At 39.0% G+C, this 20,171-nt stretch overlaps 1 protein-coding gene across 17 annotated transcripts in view; it reads right to left on the bottom strand.

Moving 5' to 3' along the window:
- TNRC6B (trinucleotide repeat containing 6B) overlaps positions 1 to 20,171 on the bottom strand; it is a 140,772-nt gene that overhangs the window by 13,857 nt on the left and 106,744 nt on the right. For 14 of the 17 annotated variants that reach the window (XM_027662926.1, XM_027663042.1, XM_027663024.1 and 11 more), the window contains 13 exons: positions 17,632 to 17,780; positions 13,887 to 14,012; positions 12,708 to 12,839; positions 12,083 to 12,178; positions 11,673 to 11,850; positions 11,168 to 11,302; positions 10,807 to 10,983; positions 8,515 to 8,598; positions 5,968 to 6,114; positions 5,624 to 5,719; positions 2,818 to 3,042; positions 2,265 to 2,335; positions 319 to 458 (listed from right to left, as the gene is read on the bottom strand). In XM_027662926.1, coding sequence (XP_027518727.1) covers positions 319 to 458; positions 2,265 to 2,335; positions 2,818 to 3,042; positions 5,624 to 5,719; positions 5,968 to 6,114; positions 8,515 to 8,598; positions 10,807 to 10,983; positions 11,168 to 11,302; positions 11,673 to 11,850; positions 12,083 to 12,178; positions 12,708 to 12,839; positions 13,887 to 14,012; positions 17,632 to 17,780 — 1,756 coding nt within the window. The remainder of the gene's footprint in view (positions 1 to 318; positions 459 to 2,264; positions 2,336 to 2,817; positions 3,043 to 5,623; positions 5,720 to 5,967; positions 6,115 to 8,514; positions 8,599 to 10,806; positions 10,984 to 11,167; positions 11,303 to 11,672; positions 11,851 to 12,082; positions 12,179 to 12,707; positions 12,840 to 13,886; positions 14,013 to 17,631; positions 17,781 to 20,171) is intronic. The other 3 variants (XM_027662946.1, XM_027663017.1, XM_027662972.1) reach the window with 2 other exon arrangements.

Here is a 20,171-nt window from a genome sequence, read left to right as displayed (position 1 = left end):
AAACACAAGAACTCCCCATTTTATATGGGGAAAAAAACCCCCGATACAAAAACTCCAACCCCCTGGCCCAACACTCAGTTATGCCTGCAACAAATCCTTTCTAAATTTAAACTAAGGTCCTGCACATGAACACCAGAGCAGTAAAAGTGCCTTAGGCAAAATGGTTAATGCACATATGCCCCTTTTCAAACAGAACAGAGGAAGAACAGGTTTTAAATGCAGGAGATTAGTATAGTTCAAAAGTTTTCACTGAGTTTAGGGGCTTACACCATACTCCCCCCCGTCTCCTATCAGATTTTGTCTCAAAACCTCACTTACATGTGCAGTGCAGTCTGGGCCTTGGCCGCCTCCTGTTTGGTGTTATATCGGATAAGGGCGGTGCCCTGGGTCAGGTTCAGATGGAATGTCAGCAGTGGGCCATGCTGCATGCAGATCGTCCTCAAGGTTGACCCATCAATCTGAGGAAGAATAGCCAAGATAAAACAGATGTTTGTAACTATTTCTCCAAATGTACTTCAGTCCTAGCTTCATCCCAGTAATTAAAAGATATTCTGTTCTCAGAAAGGAAAACACGTGAAAGTGGTGGGAAGTAAGCAAAGGTGACGGAAGTTAATTTTTAAACAGGAACTGGTATGCCTTGACTTCTCATTATCAGATGGAGTTTGTTTTAGGGAATAATCTGACTTATTCCCATTCACTTGTAGTTTGAGTCCAGTGTTACCCTCTCTCACCGAGTTTCTTACACTGTCACTATCCTTCCGTTGACAACTTTTCCAGTAATTATATACAACTTGTACTTAACCACCACCTTCAGTCATCAGAATTTTACCAAAGGAACCAGAGTGCCTCAGTTTCCAGCTCTCTGATTTCAGCAGAATTTAGATAAACATGAAAAATTTTTGAAAAACTGGAAATATCTCTATAAATAATTTTTTAAAAATTTATTTTAGTGCTTCTTTGTCTTTATGGGTTAAGAAACAGTAAGTGACAGAAACAGCGATATTCCTGCCAAACCCACCAATGTTCATTCCTCCTGAACTAATGTTTTCACAGAAGTTGTTGCCTACATTCCTTCTGCAGCAGCAACAACTTGTTACTTACCTCCAATAATACCTGCTCTCCCAGGTGTTCTGTACAGATAGATTCCATTCCTGGTGTGCCACAGTAATATGCACACAGGAATGGGATCTGTATGTGCAAATACTTAAGGAAGTGCTAATTTCTTCCTTCTCTTTCCTCCCTATTATATAATACTTCAAATGAGGGAAAAGGAAGTTGTGTGTGGGTACGAATATGGTCAAAGTTAAACCAGAGAACTTTGAAATGTTCCTTCCAACCTTAGCTATTCCACGAGTCTATGAATCCACCCTAACCTTTGCACTTCCTCCTCTATGGTGTACTGACCTACAATGAGTACAGAATCTGTTATGAAAAGAGACAATTATAATATGCTTCTGTCTCTTTCCTACTAACTTAAATGCCTCCAAAACATATTCTTCATCCATTAAATAATTCTTAAAGCAGTATTAAACTCTCCTGCACAAGCCAGACTTAGAACTGTGTCTTCCGTTTCCTTCACATCACAGAAAACAGTGTTTTCTATGAAAGGAGCACAGTTCACCGTTTTGGGTGATCTGAAGGAGACTACTTTTATCTTTCACATCAATCTTTTCTTAGACTGTAGAAGCATAATAAATTACCTTGCTGAACAGGGGACTCTGTCTAGACCTTGAGGTTCTCCTGATAATCACAAAGGCTTTTCCCAGCCCTTGAATTCAGGACTAATTGGGAATGCTGAAATCAGGATCTCCACAGAACTCATTTTGAATGGAAGCAAGCTCTGAGAATAGTTGCAGAAATAACCTAACTAGACTGGTTTTGGCAGGAGTGTTGGAAAAATTCTGTGGTTTCACTATGGAAACACTAAAGTGAAAACTGGCAGTTACACCAACTTTCTTACTGACAACATCCCAAAGAACAGCTATAAACCATTCCACATTATAGTCATGCAACTTACCCTTACTTCTAAGAAAAAAACTTTCTGTTCCAGTAATTTTTTGTAACTCTTAAGTAAAGAAATGTTTTAACAGTCACGTAGCAAAACCTGAACATCCTAAAGTTAGCTAAGAGATTATAATAGCAGAAACACGTTACATATCTTGACAAATCTGATTTTGCCAGATTTTATTCAAAGAGAAACAACTGAAGAATTCACAAATCCTTGGTAAAGCAAACAAGTTTCCAGAAACAACCACAGAAAATACCTGTGGAGTGAGATTGTGAAGAACCAGCCAGTAGCTAGGACGAACTGAGCCACCATCACTCCAAGTAGATGCTGCAAATTATAAGACAGAGCAATCAAGACAGATTTGATACAAAGAAAAACCATCTTTCTTTACAGTTAGGTCTTTCAGTCTCAGAAAAATTCAGTGTTATCAGTCCTGTTAACACACGAAAGCCTAATCTTCAGTCCTGAAAACAAAACTACACCGTTCCTCACATCTGACATCAAGATTCATTTTACTAGAGTTACTTGGAGGAGTTTCCCACCCACAGCAAGCATCTAGACTTGAAAGACCCTGTGTAGTAGGTATTCTCCCCTAGCAGCTCTCACAGCCCTCTTCACTCATTCCCTGCAGCAGGACCTGAGATTCTACTCCCCACCCGCCCCAGTTACTGAGAGTAAATTTCCATTTCAAAAAGGAACTTTTTTCCTTTTACCAGACAACTACAACTTTCTTTCCTCCAAATCATTAGTGCTGTGAAACATACACTCCTCAGGTCTGATTAACGGTGCTATCAGTTGATTCTTCTCACCAGAGCCAAGCCTTGAGTCCTGTGCCCCCCAGCCCCTGACCGATCGGGGTGCTGTGCTGTTCCATGGAGATGATGGTTTAGGGTTGGTCAGGCCAGGAGGTGGGCGGGGCAGCCCTGTAGTGTTCCTTGAGGAAATATGGTTTTTCCACATCTTGTTGGAGAGATGAGTGGGATTGTGTCCTATGGGATCTGGGGACCACGTTGATTTGTAATCACTGAATTTTGCTAGAAGATTAAAGAAATTGTATGCGTTAGAGAAACTGCTGAGATTAAATAACTGTCCTATCACAGTAAACCTTTTGACCACATTTGTATTGGAGACAAGCATGAAGCACAGAACCATACAATAGTTAATTCGCCATACTGAAAAACCACATGCTACAAGTAAGTCAATCTTTGATTATTTTATATAACCTGACAAAAAGAAATTAATATACCTACATGTATACGATAATGTAGAAGATTGCAGTATGTTCCATCATTAATAAGATGAATAGCAACTTTCGTGTCCACACTACATTTCACCTGAGAACCTCTTACAAGTTTGGGCACTACTGACCTTTAATGAAACTGAATCCTCTTTAGGTACAAATCCTGCAGAGAACTGAAATGAATATTTACCATTCTTGGCCTACTAAGGTAACGTGGAGGTGCCATTTGGAGGTACCATTTGGTCCTAAAGATCAAAGCTTTCTCATGAATCACAGACCTCACACAATGTTGACAGTACTGTTACAACAGTAACACATAAAGGTGGTCATTTAGCTGTGTTACAGTTGGACTTTTAAACAATCTTGATAGCCCATTTTTTTACTAGAAACATTACCAGATGATTGTTAGAAGACCAATAGTGGGTATCCCTAACAGATTTCAAAAACACTTTATGCAGAAGTTCAATAAAAGAGAAAAGTTAAAAGACTCTCCAAAATGTCACTATTTGCCATGAATATTTGGGAGCTCTTCCTAAACCAGTTTTCCTTAAGAAGGCAGACTGCAAATTCTCCCACACCTTCTGACACCAAGCGATATTTCAAAAGTCAAAATTCCTTGAGTAATTTTTTTTTAACTTGTTCTGCAATGGGAACCAATGAACACAAGCACAGTGATCTGGGGGAAAAAGTTGTGCCAGGAATGACCTTGATCATGAATTATCTTAAATCACAACTCTTGTGTGTGTTTGTGAACATATGCATTTAACTCTTTTCACTAACAAAAGGTGGCAAATTACTTATTTGAAACAAAGTATAAAAATTCAGATTTACAATGTGCCAGAGCATCACAAAACAACACATTTGGAAATCATAAAGCTTTCAGAAACAGAAATGTGTTTCAATTTCCATGACACAGTAACAGTCAGTAGCACACAGGTTTCAAGCACTAATCCATGAAAGTATATGGAAGTGCTTAAAAACCTGCTTTCACTAGACTTTGTCTTAGAGACAGGTGAATTCTAAACCCTCAGTTCAGATGACCTGCTTTCTGACTGTGCATATTTTAACAGGATGAACAGAAGATGTTACATGGTAGTGGTCTAGTTTTCTCAATTCAATTTTTACTTCAGTAATTTTTTTATCTCTTGGGTCTTTCTTACTTGCTAGACAAAATTTAAGCAAAGGCAAGAAGCTGACACATGCCACTCCTTTGCCCAGGCTGTGAAAGAGAAATCTTTTATGCCACTGGAATGCTGCATATACAAACACCACTTCATACCAAAGTCAGCACACAAATCAGCAGCAGGAGCACAGTTCTTCTTGAGGACTAAAGAGTATTTTCAACACATTTTGTGAAGATGCTGAGGTAACATCTGAACGCAGCTTTTATTTGGTAAGACGAAAAAAAGTCTGGGCCAGATGTAGCGCTCAGCTCTGCTTGTAACCTCTGCTATTTACACCCAATTCTTCATTTTTAAGTAGTTGTCAAGACAATGTCATCTTCAGGAGAAAACTGGTATTTGCAAAAAGTTCAAAATTCAAATGGTTTGTCTGGAGCATTTTACTCTGAAGTGCCTGAAGAAACCATTTTTCACAAGAAAGATTTGGAGACCTTCCCAACAATCCAAGACAGATATTTAAGTTACTATTTACAGGTCAACCATTAAATGCCAGAGGACTGAAAGTCCTCACTCTCCAGGTTTCAGGGAATGATGAGTGTTATAAAAGGCAAGGTAAAAATGTTCCCTTCACAGTACTCCCATGTTCTAAAGTTAAAACGAAGAAAATTACTCACTTTTACTCATACATACAGGAGAAAGTGTCTTTTTAAAATTATGACAGCCCTGCAACTCTTTAACATGTCAACAGATTGTACCCGTGCTGTTTTATTTTTCTTTTTGCATCTGCTGGTTACTGTTACCTTATTTTTTAACTTGCATAATGTGCTGACTTTGGCAGGGGTAGAGTCAATTTTCTTCACATTACCTCATATGGGGCTGTGTTTTGGATTTGTGCTGGAAATGGTGTTGATAATACAGATAGTTTAGTTACTGCTAAGCAGTGCTTACACTGCATCAAGGTCTTTTCTGTTTCTCACATTCCCCCCAGCAGCAAGAAGGATGGGGTATACAAGAAGCTGGGAGGGTACACAGCTGGGACAGCTGACCCCAGCTGTCCAAAGGGATATTTCATACCATATGGAGTCATGCTCAGCATATAAAGCTGGGGGAAGAAGAAAGAAGGGGGATATGTTTGGAGTTTTGGTGTCTGTCTTCCCAAATCACTGTTAGGCCTGATGGACTAAATATTCAAAGTGGAACAACAATGAATGAGTAAACAGAAAATGCTTTGGATAAGTTTTGGAAACCACATACCTGAAGTGCTATGAACGTTGGTGAAGGAATTGTCAGAGGCACTGTAGGGCCAGGCACCAGGTGAAGGCAGCGAGGTGTTGAGGGAAGAATTAGACCCTATCAAAGAGAAAAGGAGAGAGTAGGCCGATTTCAAGGATATTTTGGTAATACCACTAAACCTCAAGAGAGCCACAACAATACCAATGCCAAGCTTCCACACGACACACAGCGATGGCACAAGGGCACACAGCTTCCTTCTTAGTCAAACGCAACAAACGATTCGCCTGTCACGACCAGAACATCAGAATCATCTCGAGTATCAGAGTGACTCAGATAATCACATACTAAGTTGTTCACTGTTTTACCTGTGGTGTTGTCCCGCAGAAGTTGGTGGTCAGTATCTACAATGGGAGATGTGGCTGTCCCCCCCAGCACACTTCCAGGGGTCACATAGGGGTCAGATTCAGGGTCAATGTTTTGTATACCTTTCCATGGCACTCCCGGTTGGAACTCTGGGACAGGGGGGAAAAAGGAATTAGATGCAATCAGGGAAATGTCCTTTACTAGAAGTAACCGTTGAAGGTATTTTAAAAGGGTAAACAGTTGTCTTCTACTCTGTTCCTCAGGAAAAAAAAAAAAAAAAAAAGACTACTTTTTCTACTTTTTTGAATTATAATCTATTTCACATTTCTTCCCCCAGCATTAGAGTTCTAGTGTCTGAATACAAGTCTACACTACACATAAAAAAATGGCTCAAGTGTATCCAGTATCCCTTTAACTACTACTGCTTTACTACATTCAGATAAGGTTTCAAAAGTTTTAATACATCATATATAAGATATATAAGATCAGATTATATATTATAAGATTAGATTCTGCACACATACTTTGTGTGTGTGCAGAAGCCTTCGCCGAGGAAAGGCTACCTACCTTAAGAGTTTGTAAACACATTTGACACTTCACACTGTAGGTACACACACACTTTATACATTACCTATCAACACTGAGGTAATGCTAAGGTGAGAAACCTTGTGGTAAAAGCAATGTATATACTCATTCGACATTCTTCATGCTTCGCAGTGAGATAGAATATACTTATCATGCTTTAGTTTCAACTATAGCTCCAGGCATGCCAGAATTTTAAGACAAGAGGATGAATTATATCAAATATGGACATACAAAAACTCCAGTTACTGTAAGAAAGATCAGTAATCTGGTTCCTTCAGTGAATAAAGTGCTGTGGCCAACTTTGGAAGCAGTGATAGGAAAGTAAAACTGCCAAACACGAAAATAAGTAAAGAAGCTTCATATACTATGTGACAATTTGGCTAAGCATGAGAAGAGTGACAAGGTGGCAGATTCATCCCCTGTGGATACAAGTCCAGGATACAGAATGGCAGCTTTATTCCCAACCTGAAGTTCTGAAATAATTAATGATAGTTTACTTGAGTGTAATTAAAAAATACATTATTAAAAGTGGGAGATCCAGGATGTGCTGTCTAGAATGAAACCATGTAGGAATTATCTGGCATGGAATGGTTTATTTCAGTCACCTTTTTAATGAAGAAGTATAGTCAAGACTGACTTTCACAGACAAATACAGAAGAAAATGTGATACTATGGGTTCAAACAACTGACAGTAAGGGCAGTATTAGACTGTGATAATGCACTGGCAGGAGAATCTCAAAGACATGAGAAATGCCCTACTGGGTCAGAACTGTGGTCCATCTAGTCCACTATTTTGCTAACAGCAGTAGGAGATACCATTTAGGGACAGAACACAAACCTGGCCACTCTCTGTAGACTACTGCCCTCACACTCTCCCAGCATCCACAGTCCTCCTATCCTAGGATGGCAGAACTACCAAATGTTTTTCCATCATTTCATCCAATCACTGTTTCAGGTTAGTACAGTCTCAAGAAGCTCTAAAAGCAATACAATCCAGAAGTTCACCACTCCTGATGGGAAAAAAAAACTCTCACCTATTTAAAATTTATATCCTCCTAAGTCCAGCATTTACCACGGTCCTAGCATCACAGGATTCACAGAATTACAATTCTGCATTTATCTTGTTCACTGACTTCATGATTTTGTAAACATCAATTACATCTCCCAATCTTTAGTAATTATAACAAAATAATCCAGGAGGACCAGGTATCAATGCTTCTAACACCATGAGCAATCAGCACTGCATCAAGGAAGGAATCTGCTCAGCTACTGTCAAAATACTGCAATCCTCTGACAAACAGGACCACTGTATGCTTAAGGAAGAAGCACTGCAGCTCTTGAGTCTAGTCAAAATATATTCTGTTCTGAGACAAAGAATCCATGAACACAGGTTAGGACCTCGAAATCAGATCTTGCTTAAAAAAGAAAAAAATAAAAAGAAGTCCAAGTCTTGTATTTGTAAAGATTTCTGGGAATTGGTGAGACTGAAAATTAAGCGCACGGTAAACTCTAATCAAAAGGTTAATAAATATACAAACAAGGCTCCAGTGATCAGGCATATTATTGCTTATGAACACATTCACTCATCAAAATAATCCTGGTCTGGAGAAGAGTTTTCCTTGAACTTCAGCATACTGACAAATTTCCAGACTATCCTTTAAGGTTGATAGTTATTCTCATGCACATTCACCAACTCTGTCTAGAGACATGTTATTTTATTTCCAGACAGTAAAGAAAATATGAAATGCATTTCTCCACTGACATTTGAAAGGTCCTCTCAAAAACTTCAAACATAAGATTATTGTGAGAACCATGTTAGACACATCCAGGCCAGTTTGCCTGGAGTATATGACTGAACTGATCTTGAACGGGAAAGTCACAGTCTAGTATTACCTAGGTATGCAAGTCTGTGTGACATAACCAAAAGACATAGTTCTCACCAACGCAGCAAAACTTGCTCTCACCTCCAGCTGTGATATCAGTTTGATTGGGCACCACTTCATTTATCTTTGTGCTGAACAATACTGCTTTCTTGAACGGCAGAATTTCTGCAGCAGATGGCATTTAGGAGGAAAACGCGAAAGGTGTTGTCAGGGTGAAAGCTGAGTTACCACTGTATTCATTCAAAGGAAAAATGCACCTATTTCAAGAGGTTTTCTCATGTAAACTCAGTTTTGTTAACAACTTATTTTCCAACGCTGGAGGAAAAATTCTATCTCCATGCCAGGAACTGACAGTGGGCCTCATCTACAAGCTTGTCAAGAAGAAGAACCTAGAGTGTAAAGTCATTTTAGGTCTTCATTCTTCATCAAGGGTGTTGATAAGGTAGGTCATGTTGTCAGCTAAGTCTTCCTGGTCAAGGAAGTCCATAAGGCAGACCGACTATGAGACAGCTCAACTGGCTGATAGTTCTGGAACAGTAACTTGTCCCAGTCTATTGACCTCCTAAGAGTGGGATGGCAATACAGGAATAATTGCATAAATGCTACGTGCCAAAACCCAGGATCTGTTACATGAAACCTGCAATCATAGTCTTGGGCTACTCATTTGCACAAGAAATTAGGGACTGTACTGATGATCTCAGTGAAAGTTTTAAGTTCAGGATTTGTGAACTTCACTTATCCTCTCACAGTCATGAGGCAGTCAGTAACAAAAAATTTTACTATCGCTGACAGTGGGACTACAGGTATCACTAAAGAAGCTCTATGATTTATCAACGAGGAGCAAAGAGTAGCTATCCAGCTTCTGTTAAATTCTGGTAACAAGAATCTTGTTAAAGCTTGGAAACATGGCAGAGGTGATCCTCACATGTCCTGTAACATTCCAAGCAGTACTGTGTTTCTCATTATTACACAGGGGAATGGTGACTAAAGAAACAAGTTCAGCAATGAGTCTATGAGACAGGTCTTGTAAAAGATTAAATTTTGGGAGTTTCTGGCATTATAAACAGTAACTCCAGCTCAAGAAGCTCAGTATTTAACATCCACGCTGACAGAAATGTAACACAAATACACCTGTAGAGAAGGCAGTGAACAGTATGAAAATCTGTGGGTGTGCAAATGTTTTTGAGACAACTAATTCTCTAACTCAGTTAGCTCCTCAGAAAAGTGTCTAATTCCAGCAAGAAAACGAGGGGTTTCCCACATAAAAGGCTTTAACTGCTTTTTCTAGGTTTCCTACAGTGTATCTGTCACACAGATTCCCAGGCTTTCTGGTGCAAGGTCTGTGCTACTGGTTTATTCAAGAGATGTACCTGAACTTTTGCTTTTTTGTGCTAGAGGGGACACACAGCAGAGGGTTTGCAGTTCGTAATGTTTTCCTGGAATGTGTCTTCCAGACAAGAAAAAACTCAAAGCATCCACTATTTGCTGAACAGCACCAGTGACTAATCTGTGCAACTTCCAGGACACGATTTTGTTTAAATGAATGTGTTATATAGAAAATTATGTGTGTATTCAAATTCATGTCTATTTTTTCCTAGATACTTGTGTTTTCTAACAGAAACATAAAAATCTGTCACTGAAACTAGAAAACTTTAAAAAGTGTGATACAGCCTGCGATCCCAAAAGCAAAAAACTTCTACCCAATCCACAGGACTGCTGAGCATTACAATGTTCTTCTATCCTTTATGCAACCCATGAGCTAAGGTCAGCTGCAATAGTGTGACACACACACCATATACGTATCGTACCAGTAATTCTGGCAAAAGAGACCTGGCAGTCCACAATGGACCATATTTGTAAACAGTTGCCAGAAAAAAAGTTCATGCTACATAAAATACAAAAGTTCAAGAAAATTCTGTTCCCACCATCACCAAACAAACTTCACTTTCACCTCTTTTGCTTTCTGATTCCATGCTATCTATCAGAATTTTTGCATCCCATGTCAGCCTAACACCACACAAATAAAGAATCAGTACAAGAGGAGGGAGCTGATGTTGTGCACTCTGTGAACATGTGTTTTCACAAAAATTTCTATAAATGTTAAGCCACCAAACTACAGAACATAGGATTTCACCTAACAAAAACGAAACACTATTCAGCAAATTCAGCAGTTAGTCCACACTTAGCTCTGAATTTTTTTTCTAGAAATTCAACATTTATGTTCCAATTTAATGTGGAAGAAATTTATAAAACAAGATGGGCAAAGTTGAACAACTATTTTCTTTGAAACCGTTACTTAAGTAAGTATGACGAGGGAAGGTCCCAGCACATCTACTCTAAAGCTAGGACATAACCCCTGCCCTTATATAATACCTGGAGGCCAGCTGGCATTGCTGGATTTACTTCCGATCTTGTTCGTTGGTGGAGATTTGGCAGGTAACCAACTATCACCAGCAGGGCCTGCATGGCCACCGAGTGGGTCACCCTGAATTATGTCAAACTGGTTGTAGGGCGATCCTCCGCGAGCCTTTCCAGGGGGCACTATTGCACCTGAAGCATTAAAAACATATATTTACACTCAGGAAAGGTTGGGATCTTTAGGAGTATGGTAATCTAAACCAAAAAATATTTAAGACGCATACTGGTAAGCAGAGACAGTTTCACCCAAGCTATTTCACCTCCGGTAACATGATACTACAAGGGCTTTCCCAAAATTGCCAGTCTCCTTTCTCACCATTTTTGTGCATATTGGCATCTTGTGAAGCCACAGAGGGCAGCCCTTCCATCATAGTCCACTGCTTAAAGCGGGATTCTGTTCCAGTCTCTTTCCCTCCCACCATGCCATAATCCATGCCACTTGAGCCAAAGCCTGTGAAACAAACAAACAAAACTCCATTGTCATTTGCTGGTTTGTTTTTAAGTATCTTCAAACAGGGAGTCATTGTGATCATAAGAAAGGTAAAAAAAACAACAGCCAGGGGTATATGTTTGAGGGGTATCTTCCAAGTAAGTGGGTTAGGTCAGTATGCTAAGACAGGTTTTCTTTTTAGGTTTGTCTTCTTCCCATGTAATGAAAAATAATGCAATTTGATTCAAGTTGACACTTGTCATAACCTTTGCTCTAATGCTTATGCATAAATTACTTATTTCTGAATCCAGACATAACTGACTAATACAATTATCACATTAATAGGATAACTACAGGCAATGCACCAAATCTCTTTCCACAGAGCACTTACCTGAACCGTATCCAGGTATCTGCCCTTTGGTCTGTAAATCTGAGAGACCCACATTCAAAGGATTGGGTACCATGCTGTCTAAATGTGGCTTAGGCCCAACAGGGTGGGATGGTGAATGCTTCATGCCAGGTTGCCTCTGCTGCTGCTGCTGCTGGAGGGCACTCACCATACGAGCAAGCTGCAAACAGAAGAGAAAAACAGAGTTCATATATGCTATACTGTAACACAAAATTCCAGTAAACATTAAGAAACAGTGACTTAAAAGAGATCTGAAAGACCCTGCTCTCTGGAAAGCGCAGTATGACGAGAGCAGATGACATAACTAAATACAGCACTGTCTTTCTTCATTGCAGGTTGCATTTTCCCAGTGCACTTTATACTTCATATGATGGACAAAAACAGTGCCACACCTGTTGCTCCTGCTGTTGTCGCACAGCTTGAGATAACTTTCTCTGGCTCTGTAACAGCTGTTGCTGCTGCTGCTGCTGAAGGAGGAGCTGACACGCCTACAAGATAAGAGGGAGTGGGAAGAGTGAAAATACAGAGCTCATCAAGGGAAATGGACTTTCCAGGAGCTATTCACTAGAAAATGCCTAGCTCAGAACTTAGGTAAACTGTTTCTCATTCCACTCACTCAAATAAAATGACAATGAATGCATGAGAAGAATACTATATCCTTCACTTGTTTCTCATTAAACATCATGCAGCAGAATTACTAGTACCAGCTTTGTTACTATCACTATGACTACAAGTATGAAGAAAACTTCATTAAAAATCAACAAACAACTGCCTTCTGTACCAAGACATTGCTTGGTTAGAATCATCATGAACTCACTGCAACATCCAGAATAACTACACAGGCCTGTTTGGTTCATCTGCTGCCCTCTAGCAGGGCTTCATTATCCTGTACAGCAGAGAGGGAATACTTGTACAAAAATAACATCAGTAGAACAAAACTGAATAAACATAAAAATAAAATTCTTTCAGCAGAAAATTTGTAAACAGTCTTATCTCACAAGATTAATAGCTACTTACTAATTGAAACTGGGGAATCTGTGGAAGCTGGCTCAGCATGGCAATCTGTTGTGGAGAAAGCTGGGGGCCCATATTGAAAAGACCAGGATTCAAGCCACTGTTGGGAAACTGTTTGAGCATGGAGGCTGAAACCTGCATGGAAACCAGTTACATATCCTGAAGAAATGCACTGCTATGAGAAAAGATGATGAAGTAGAAATATTTCTATAAAGGAACGAGTATGACACCAATCTTCAATGGTGTTCTGGGAAAGACATTACAGATTTATTAACACATCACATTTAAACATGCACAGTCTATGACTTGGGCAGAGTGAATACCTCACTTGATTGACAATATACAATATTACATGTGCAGATGCAGACACACACACAAAGGTTCCTCCCCCAACCAATCAGATGCTAGAGACTGCACTAAATTAAAATGCTGATATATATGCAGCTAACTAGTAATCACAGTACTGCACTGTCACGTTAAAAATGTACTGCTTGACAAAGGAAAAGAAAGGCATTCAGGCAGTCACTGGAGCAAAGAAACAGTGCCTCACAGGAAGAGTTAATCTCTTTGTACACTGAATAAGCTATAGTAAAAGACAGGAGTAGGTGGAAAAGGATCCCACCATTTCTCCCTGCATTATTTGAGAGTTACAGAAGTAGAACTTAACAGAATCTCAAGAAGAGTTCACCAAGTCCAAAGCAAAAGGCAAACTTGTACATTTGGAGACCCTGAGGTCTTAAGACTGAGCTCTGAAATGTAAATGCAACATGTAGCCCTTCATCAAACCTCTCCTTTGGGGGGGACAGGAAGCACAAGATGAGACTGCTTAAAAAATTAAGCAACCTGTCACACTTAAGAAAAACTTAAAGCTTTCACTTTTTTTTTTTTTCCTTTTTAAAAGACTTTGCAAAAGCCTCTGTAAGACACAGGATTCCCAAATCCGCTTTGAGGTTTAAAAATACTGGTAAGCGAGCATTTACCATTAACTGCCTTGGAATCCTAATCCTTCTGCATTGACTTTTAAGTATTTTCAACTATGAATTTTATTTTTTTATCTTATCTAATTTTTCCATTTCTTATAATCAAGTCAAGACTAAGATAGCTCTATAAGTAACCTCAGTGATGTGCTCTGAAGGCTGTAGCTCTACTTTTACAAGTAATCAGTTGCTATAAATTCCTTACCTGGGGAGAAAGGAATTGGGGAGGCACTTGCGCCCGGATATTGGGGGAAGGATTTAGTGGCTGCACAGGTGTGTGCATGCCCCTCGATTGTGCTGTGCTGTTTCCAAACAAACCATGATTGCCACCCTACAAAATTAAAGCAGTAATGAGAAGATGAATCTTTCAGGATAATGGATTTCTATGCTAGTAGCTACATATCAATAACAGTGAGGCAAGTACTGACTTAAACATTGAGTTCCCTTAGAATTACAGAGATGTTTGCTTTAAATCAGTAATATTCTACCTGGGTTAAAGCTTTCGTACTGTATTTTTGAGATGCAGGTTCTTTCTTTTTTAACACTGAAGGGTCATGTTTATCCGCTTATTTCAAAGCATGTAACACTAACATTTTAATATTTTGAACTTTACATGCTGGGAAATGGAAACTCGGAGTACAAACAATACACTCAAAAAACCCCATTCCATTGGCTTAAGAAGTATGGCAAGACTGCATCAACTGCATCAAGAATTTTGGGCCACCATTTTAGAGAAGACAGGTACTTTTTCTGAGTAGATTGTTGAGATACCACTCACGAGGCTATTATTTCCTCTGCAGGCCTTTCATTAACTGAAATTTGAATTCTAAAATTGTATTAAACATTTTCCGTCTCCTGTGAAAACTTCAGCATTCTGGACTAGGGAATTTTTCTTTTCCTTTTTCCCCCCAGTAAATTGGAAGAAAATTTTCAAGTGAGAAAGAAAAAAAACTGTGTTTTTTTTTTCCTCCAGTGATTTACTTTCTAACACTAAAATTCTTGCTGTTTGAGTTATTTTAATGAGAAGTATGTACTGTTTTATAAGCAACTTCTGTAATAAACCCTACTGCACAAAAAAGATCAAAGAAAATTCGGTATTATGTTTCACAATTTCAGCCTCTGAGCAGACTGTCTTTTCTTGTAACATCTTTCAAAAAAAGACAAGAAATGTTATGAACAGTCTCCTACACTAACAGTCACACTCTTGCTTCTAAAAGTTGAAGCTCATATTCCAAAGTGCCCTTATGTGCTATGATTGTCCTTTCAGTTTCAAGACCCTCAGAACTTCCCATCTCCTGAAGTATATCAGGACGTCTGTAATCCTCAAATACCTGGGGTTCTAAAGAGCACATTTTCCACTCCTCAGCCATCATTCCCTGTTCTCCCTCTGCATGCCAGCAAATTTGAGCTGTACACCACTGCTGTACTCAACAAATCCATCATTCTTCCAAACAGATTGTGCAGGCCTTCACCAAAACCTTTCCTTCCCTTATATACCAGGATTTCACAAACTCTGCCTTCCTCTTACTGTAACACTGTACATCCTCTGCTACTCTTTTGCTCAAAGAGAAGTCTCTCATCCTGCTTCTATACTGGCAGCACTGTGGGTTGCCTCATTCATCTGCATCGCTCTCCACTTAATCTTCTCCTTCAGAAGCAACTCAAGATGTCATACTAAGCACACGGGAGGATAAACAAAACACCCAAGAGATGAGAGTTTTTATTCTGGAAAGAACTGGCTGGGGTCAACTACACATGAAAATTTCTGAGAAGTCTTGAAGCTGCAGCTACACTTCCAGCCCACTTCATAACTTTGTACAGAGTTCTGCACACTGAGACCAAGAACATGCCTGCAAATTTTGGACTTAATCTGATGTTCAACACTGTGTCACACAGAAACAGAAAGACAACACAAAGAAACACCATCATGTTAGGCATGTGACTACATAAGCTAGACCACTTGCAATAATTAGTTACTATTCTTTAATTTCCTGGTATTCCTGTAACATTTTCTTCTAGCATAATGCAAAACATAATAGCCAGAAATTCTTCCAAACTGCAGTCAGTCACTTCATTCCTTCCGCACCATTCCCCTGTACACAGAACAAAAATATTGCTACTTCAAGAGTTTTTAAAGGCTATTAAATCAATCCTTAGTTTGGGCTGTGGGGAAGGGAGAAGGGAACAGGTGCAATGCTAAAATCACTGCAAATTTTTACGGGGACATTTCTACATACAAGGTCATTGGGTGGAGTCTGGAAAAATTTGGTGTTGGGGGGTGATGGGGCAAATCAACAGCCTCTAACTGGGTTTTAAACCAGCAATTAAAATAAAGGATGCCACTAACTTCATGACTTCTGAAAAGTACATCAACCTGCTGTTGCACTGTGATTCAGGAAGTAAGAGGCCAACAAAACCAGGCAGGATACATTTTGATGCTAGGAACCAAAGTGGACTGATTCTCAGTGGCCTGATACAGCTCAAATTTCCATTAACAATATAAATTTATTTAGCAGAAAAACAAATGCAAGCAACCAACTAACCAGGATTAAGCCCAGGTTGCAGCCTTATAACAATGCATCTTATAAGGTGGCCTGCTTACTTGTCTAGCAGCGAAGTTTTGGGGACTGAGCCCTGAGCCGATTGCCCCAAGGCCGACGTTGGATAGTGTGGAACCAGAGGGAGACAGCTTGTAGCTGGGAGAAGGGGAGAAGGGAGAGCAGGGAGCCTCATCCCCAAGGCACCCATCTTGATTGGAGAAAGGCAAAGTCAGCTGAAGTAGCAGTTAGCCAACAGCAGGAGTTGGTTAGTGAAGCAACAGAATGTAAGAGGAGAGAAAGAGGGATGGTGAGTGACTAGGAAGAAGCAAAGTTACTTTGTAATAGAAGCTACAAGGACAAAACTTGTGACTCAAATGATCACTTGACAATTACAATTTTGGTCCAAGGAGATAATCAATAAATTCCTCAAGGTTTCTCTTTACAAATACATTTTGAACTCTCATGAAGTTGATTTCTGATAGTGGTTATTACCACTATAGAAACAAACAAATGTTGAATGAATTCCTAATATTAGCACACACCTACCAACATAATTTGTTAGGAAACACATTAGCTCTGCTAGTGCTATTTATTAATTAGGCCACCAGAGGGAGTCGACAAAACCGCTTTTTGGCCCGTTATACCAAAATGGAGGAGTTAAAAAATTCCTTGACAGTTAATACGCCTTCAGAATTTTTAAACCAAATTCATTTTCTGTTTCACATGCGATAACTATATTTAAAAAAAAACCCCAAACCCTAGAGCATTCTGAATCTATTGGACACTCTCCAATTCATAATGTGAAGCAATTAATATCTGATAACAACGGTGAAAGCTTCTGTTTAAAATCAGCAAGAATATGAAAGGAACGCTACCATAACATAAAACAGATGTCACAGAGAAACAGATGTCATACAGAAGCTTACAGTACACGGACATACAGCATAAGGGGTTGGGGAATTTAGAAAGGGTGTTTCCGATAAATGCCAGACATGAAAGAAGAAAAAAATCTGGAAGACTGTGATTACTTATATTTACTTAGAGCTAAACCATATTTTTTTTTTGTACAGTAGATGACTGTAGTTAGTAGCCAAAAGGATCACCGTGATGAAGTCTATAATAAATTTCATTGCTACCCTTCCATGGAAAAAAAAGTAATTTCTTTCTGTCTACATCAATAGCAGTCTATTCTAGAATAAAAAGCCTTGTTCTCCCCAATTTAGTTTGTCTATTCACACATGACACCTGTTTTATACACACATTCATTCTACAAACATAACTCTCTCACACCTTTTATTACTGAGCTCATCCAAGATTCTCAAATTTTGAGTACTTCCAGAGAAGTAAGGTAAGAACTAGGATCTTGAACACAAAGGTTGATATTAATTCATCTAAAGATATTTCTCTCACCTTCTCAAAATAAGGCCCACTATCTGTGGTTCCCATGTCTTTGGAATTAGGTGGACGGAACCCAGACCGATCCTTTCTCATCATCTCATTAAAATCCCCGAGATTCATGGTTCGTTTATCTACCTCAAACTTCTTATCTGGGAGACCACCTGTAAGAAAAGAGGAAATTAGTGCAAATAATCTCTACCATTTTTCATGACAGCAGGTTCACAGCCAAAGAAAGGATCTTTAAGATGAGGGTTTAAATGATATCTGTCTCATAATTTAGCATAGCTACAGTTGCTATTAAAAGTGTTGAAAAATTAATGTAGGAAATTTCGTATTTAAGCCTGAACAAGCTGGTTTACTTTAGAGTTTAATGTGAAGTATTTCTCACAATTTATGTACAGATATAAACATATGCATTTTTAACTAATTATATTAATTTATATATAATTCTCCAAGTCTTCCAAAACTTGCACTGTTATTCATTGATATTCAGTATCTAGAAAGATACCACTATGTAAGTTCTCCATGTATTCTACTTAGACTTTATGAGGTTTGAAATTCCTTGAGATTCTTCGAGAAATTTGGTCACGTGCACATAATTTGATCAAAACTCTCCTGCAGTCATGTGAACTTAACTCTTGAACACAAGAAATCAACTGGTATATCCTAACTTCCAGACAGACAACCAGTCTTCCTCAGCCTGTACACAATGGTAACACAAACAGTAACAGTGACACTTCTCAAACACCCCCTAAAGTCTGACATTGTTTAGTGAGTAATCTGATGGAGCACAAGGAAGAGATGTCAATAACAGATGATCAAACTGTAACATACACACTGAACAAGAGATCAACTTTCTCTATAAGCTTATCATCAGCAAGTGCTGACTGAAGGAAGTTTTCTACCTTATACAGTGAACTGCTCCCAAGGAACAATTGGTTTTGGTCATATGTGGCACCTGTAAGGTACCGATGCATATTGTTATGCTGAAGTAGATGGAAAATATCTTTGTTTTAAAATACAGACATGATAGAATTGAGTTTTACTGGTATTTTTAGTTTTAAAGAATATGGTTTAGTTAGTAGCACAGATGGTCTTTTCAAGAACAGTTTAAAAAACATGTCACCACAATTAACAAGCAAATCTATAACTTTTCCAAAGGAATTTGATGATATCCTACCCTACCACGGACAAAACACTAAGCTTTTATCAAACAGAGCAGAGAGTTAATCACTAATACCTTCAAAACACTGTTCCTTGAAAAAGCTTCTCAAATCCAGCATTCCTTCTTTATGTCCAATCACAATCTATTAAGATTCATAGTTATGCTACTGCCAAGAAGCTACAAAACTGACCACTAATTACATGGGGTTTTCTTACTGGCTCAGCTTCCAAAGTTGATCCAGCTTCATCCTCTCAGACACCTTCAACATCATTTATTGCAAAATCAGTTGACAAATCACCTACATATCTTGGCTTGTAACTGGAGTCATACTGACCTGGATGAGTTTGTGATTCTACGATCCCTTTCTAACACACCCTAAAAAGCTAGAACTGGCTCTGCAAAAGCAGTCATACAGTGTCATGCACAGCTCACTGCTGTCAATGCATGCATCAAACCACCACACAATGCCAGCCGTGCACCACCAAAAGGCTCACGTGCTTTAATTCCACACCCGAAGCCCTGTCCCTTAGTTGCTTGAAAAGAAACTGAAAGCAATACAGAGTTGCATCACTATCTGAAATGAAACTGGGTCAATGCCAACACAAGATGACTAAGCGAGAGAAACACCCTTCTGTCTCTCCAGTTATCCTGATGATCCAATTGACTACTGAAACATTACTGAATGATGCATTGTAGAACACACAGAGCATTAAAGAGCACCTTTAAAGGCTTCAAGCACAGATATGCATGTCACTTAGTGCTGAGGCAGCTGCTTAAACTTCGGTATAAACAAGGCCTTGCTAAGAGAGATGGTAGCATTCATTTATCCCATTCACAGAAAATTCTACTGCAACCTTGAAACCTGTCATGTGAGTCTGTCTTTTGCACTTGGCAACTAAAGCTATAAATAATGCAGGTTGCTAAAGAATAGCTTTATCTTAAGTACAAGACCAACAATTAAAATCCGATAAGTTTGAATTTTACGCTCTGCATTAGGCAAAAACACTTGTGCAATTCTCTACATGCAGAAACGTAGAACAGGGTAAAGTCCAACCATCTTCATAACAGAAGATGTTCCATCAGTTCTTGGATTTTTCTCACTATTAACAGTTGTGTAGGAAGATGACATTCACTCCCAAGTGAGGAAAAGAACCCTAGTAAGAACATGTCCCCATCACATGCACACAGTTTAAAAGAAAATCTAATTCCATACAAAATTATATATCATTTTGAACTGGGAAACAGGAGACAGAAAGTGCTGCTGAGCAAAGTTACCTAAAACATTTGACAAATAGAGACAACAGTGAAAATACATACAACCGGTGGAGTAACCCAAACGGAGAAAATCCACTTGAAACATTTTCTCCTTGACCATGAAAACAAAAAC

Source organism: Corapipo altera, unplaced genomic scaffold, assembly GCF_003945725.1.
Source record: "Corapipo altera isolate COAL_440 unplaced genomic scaffold, ASM394572v1 1, whole genome shotgun sequence".
NCBI classification, from domain to species: Eukaryota; Metazoa; Chordata; class Aves; order Passeriformes; family Pipridae; genus Corapipo; species Corapipo altera.
This window is presented reverse-complemented; position numbering and strand designations above follow the sequence as displayed.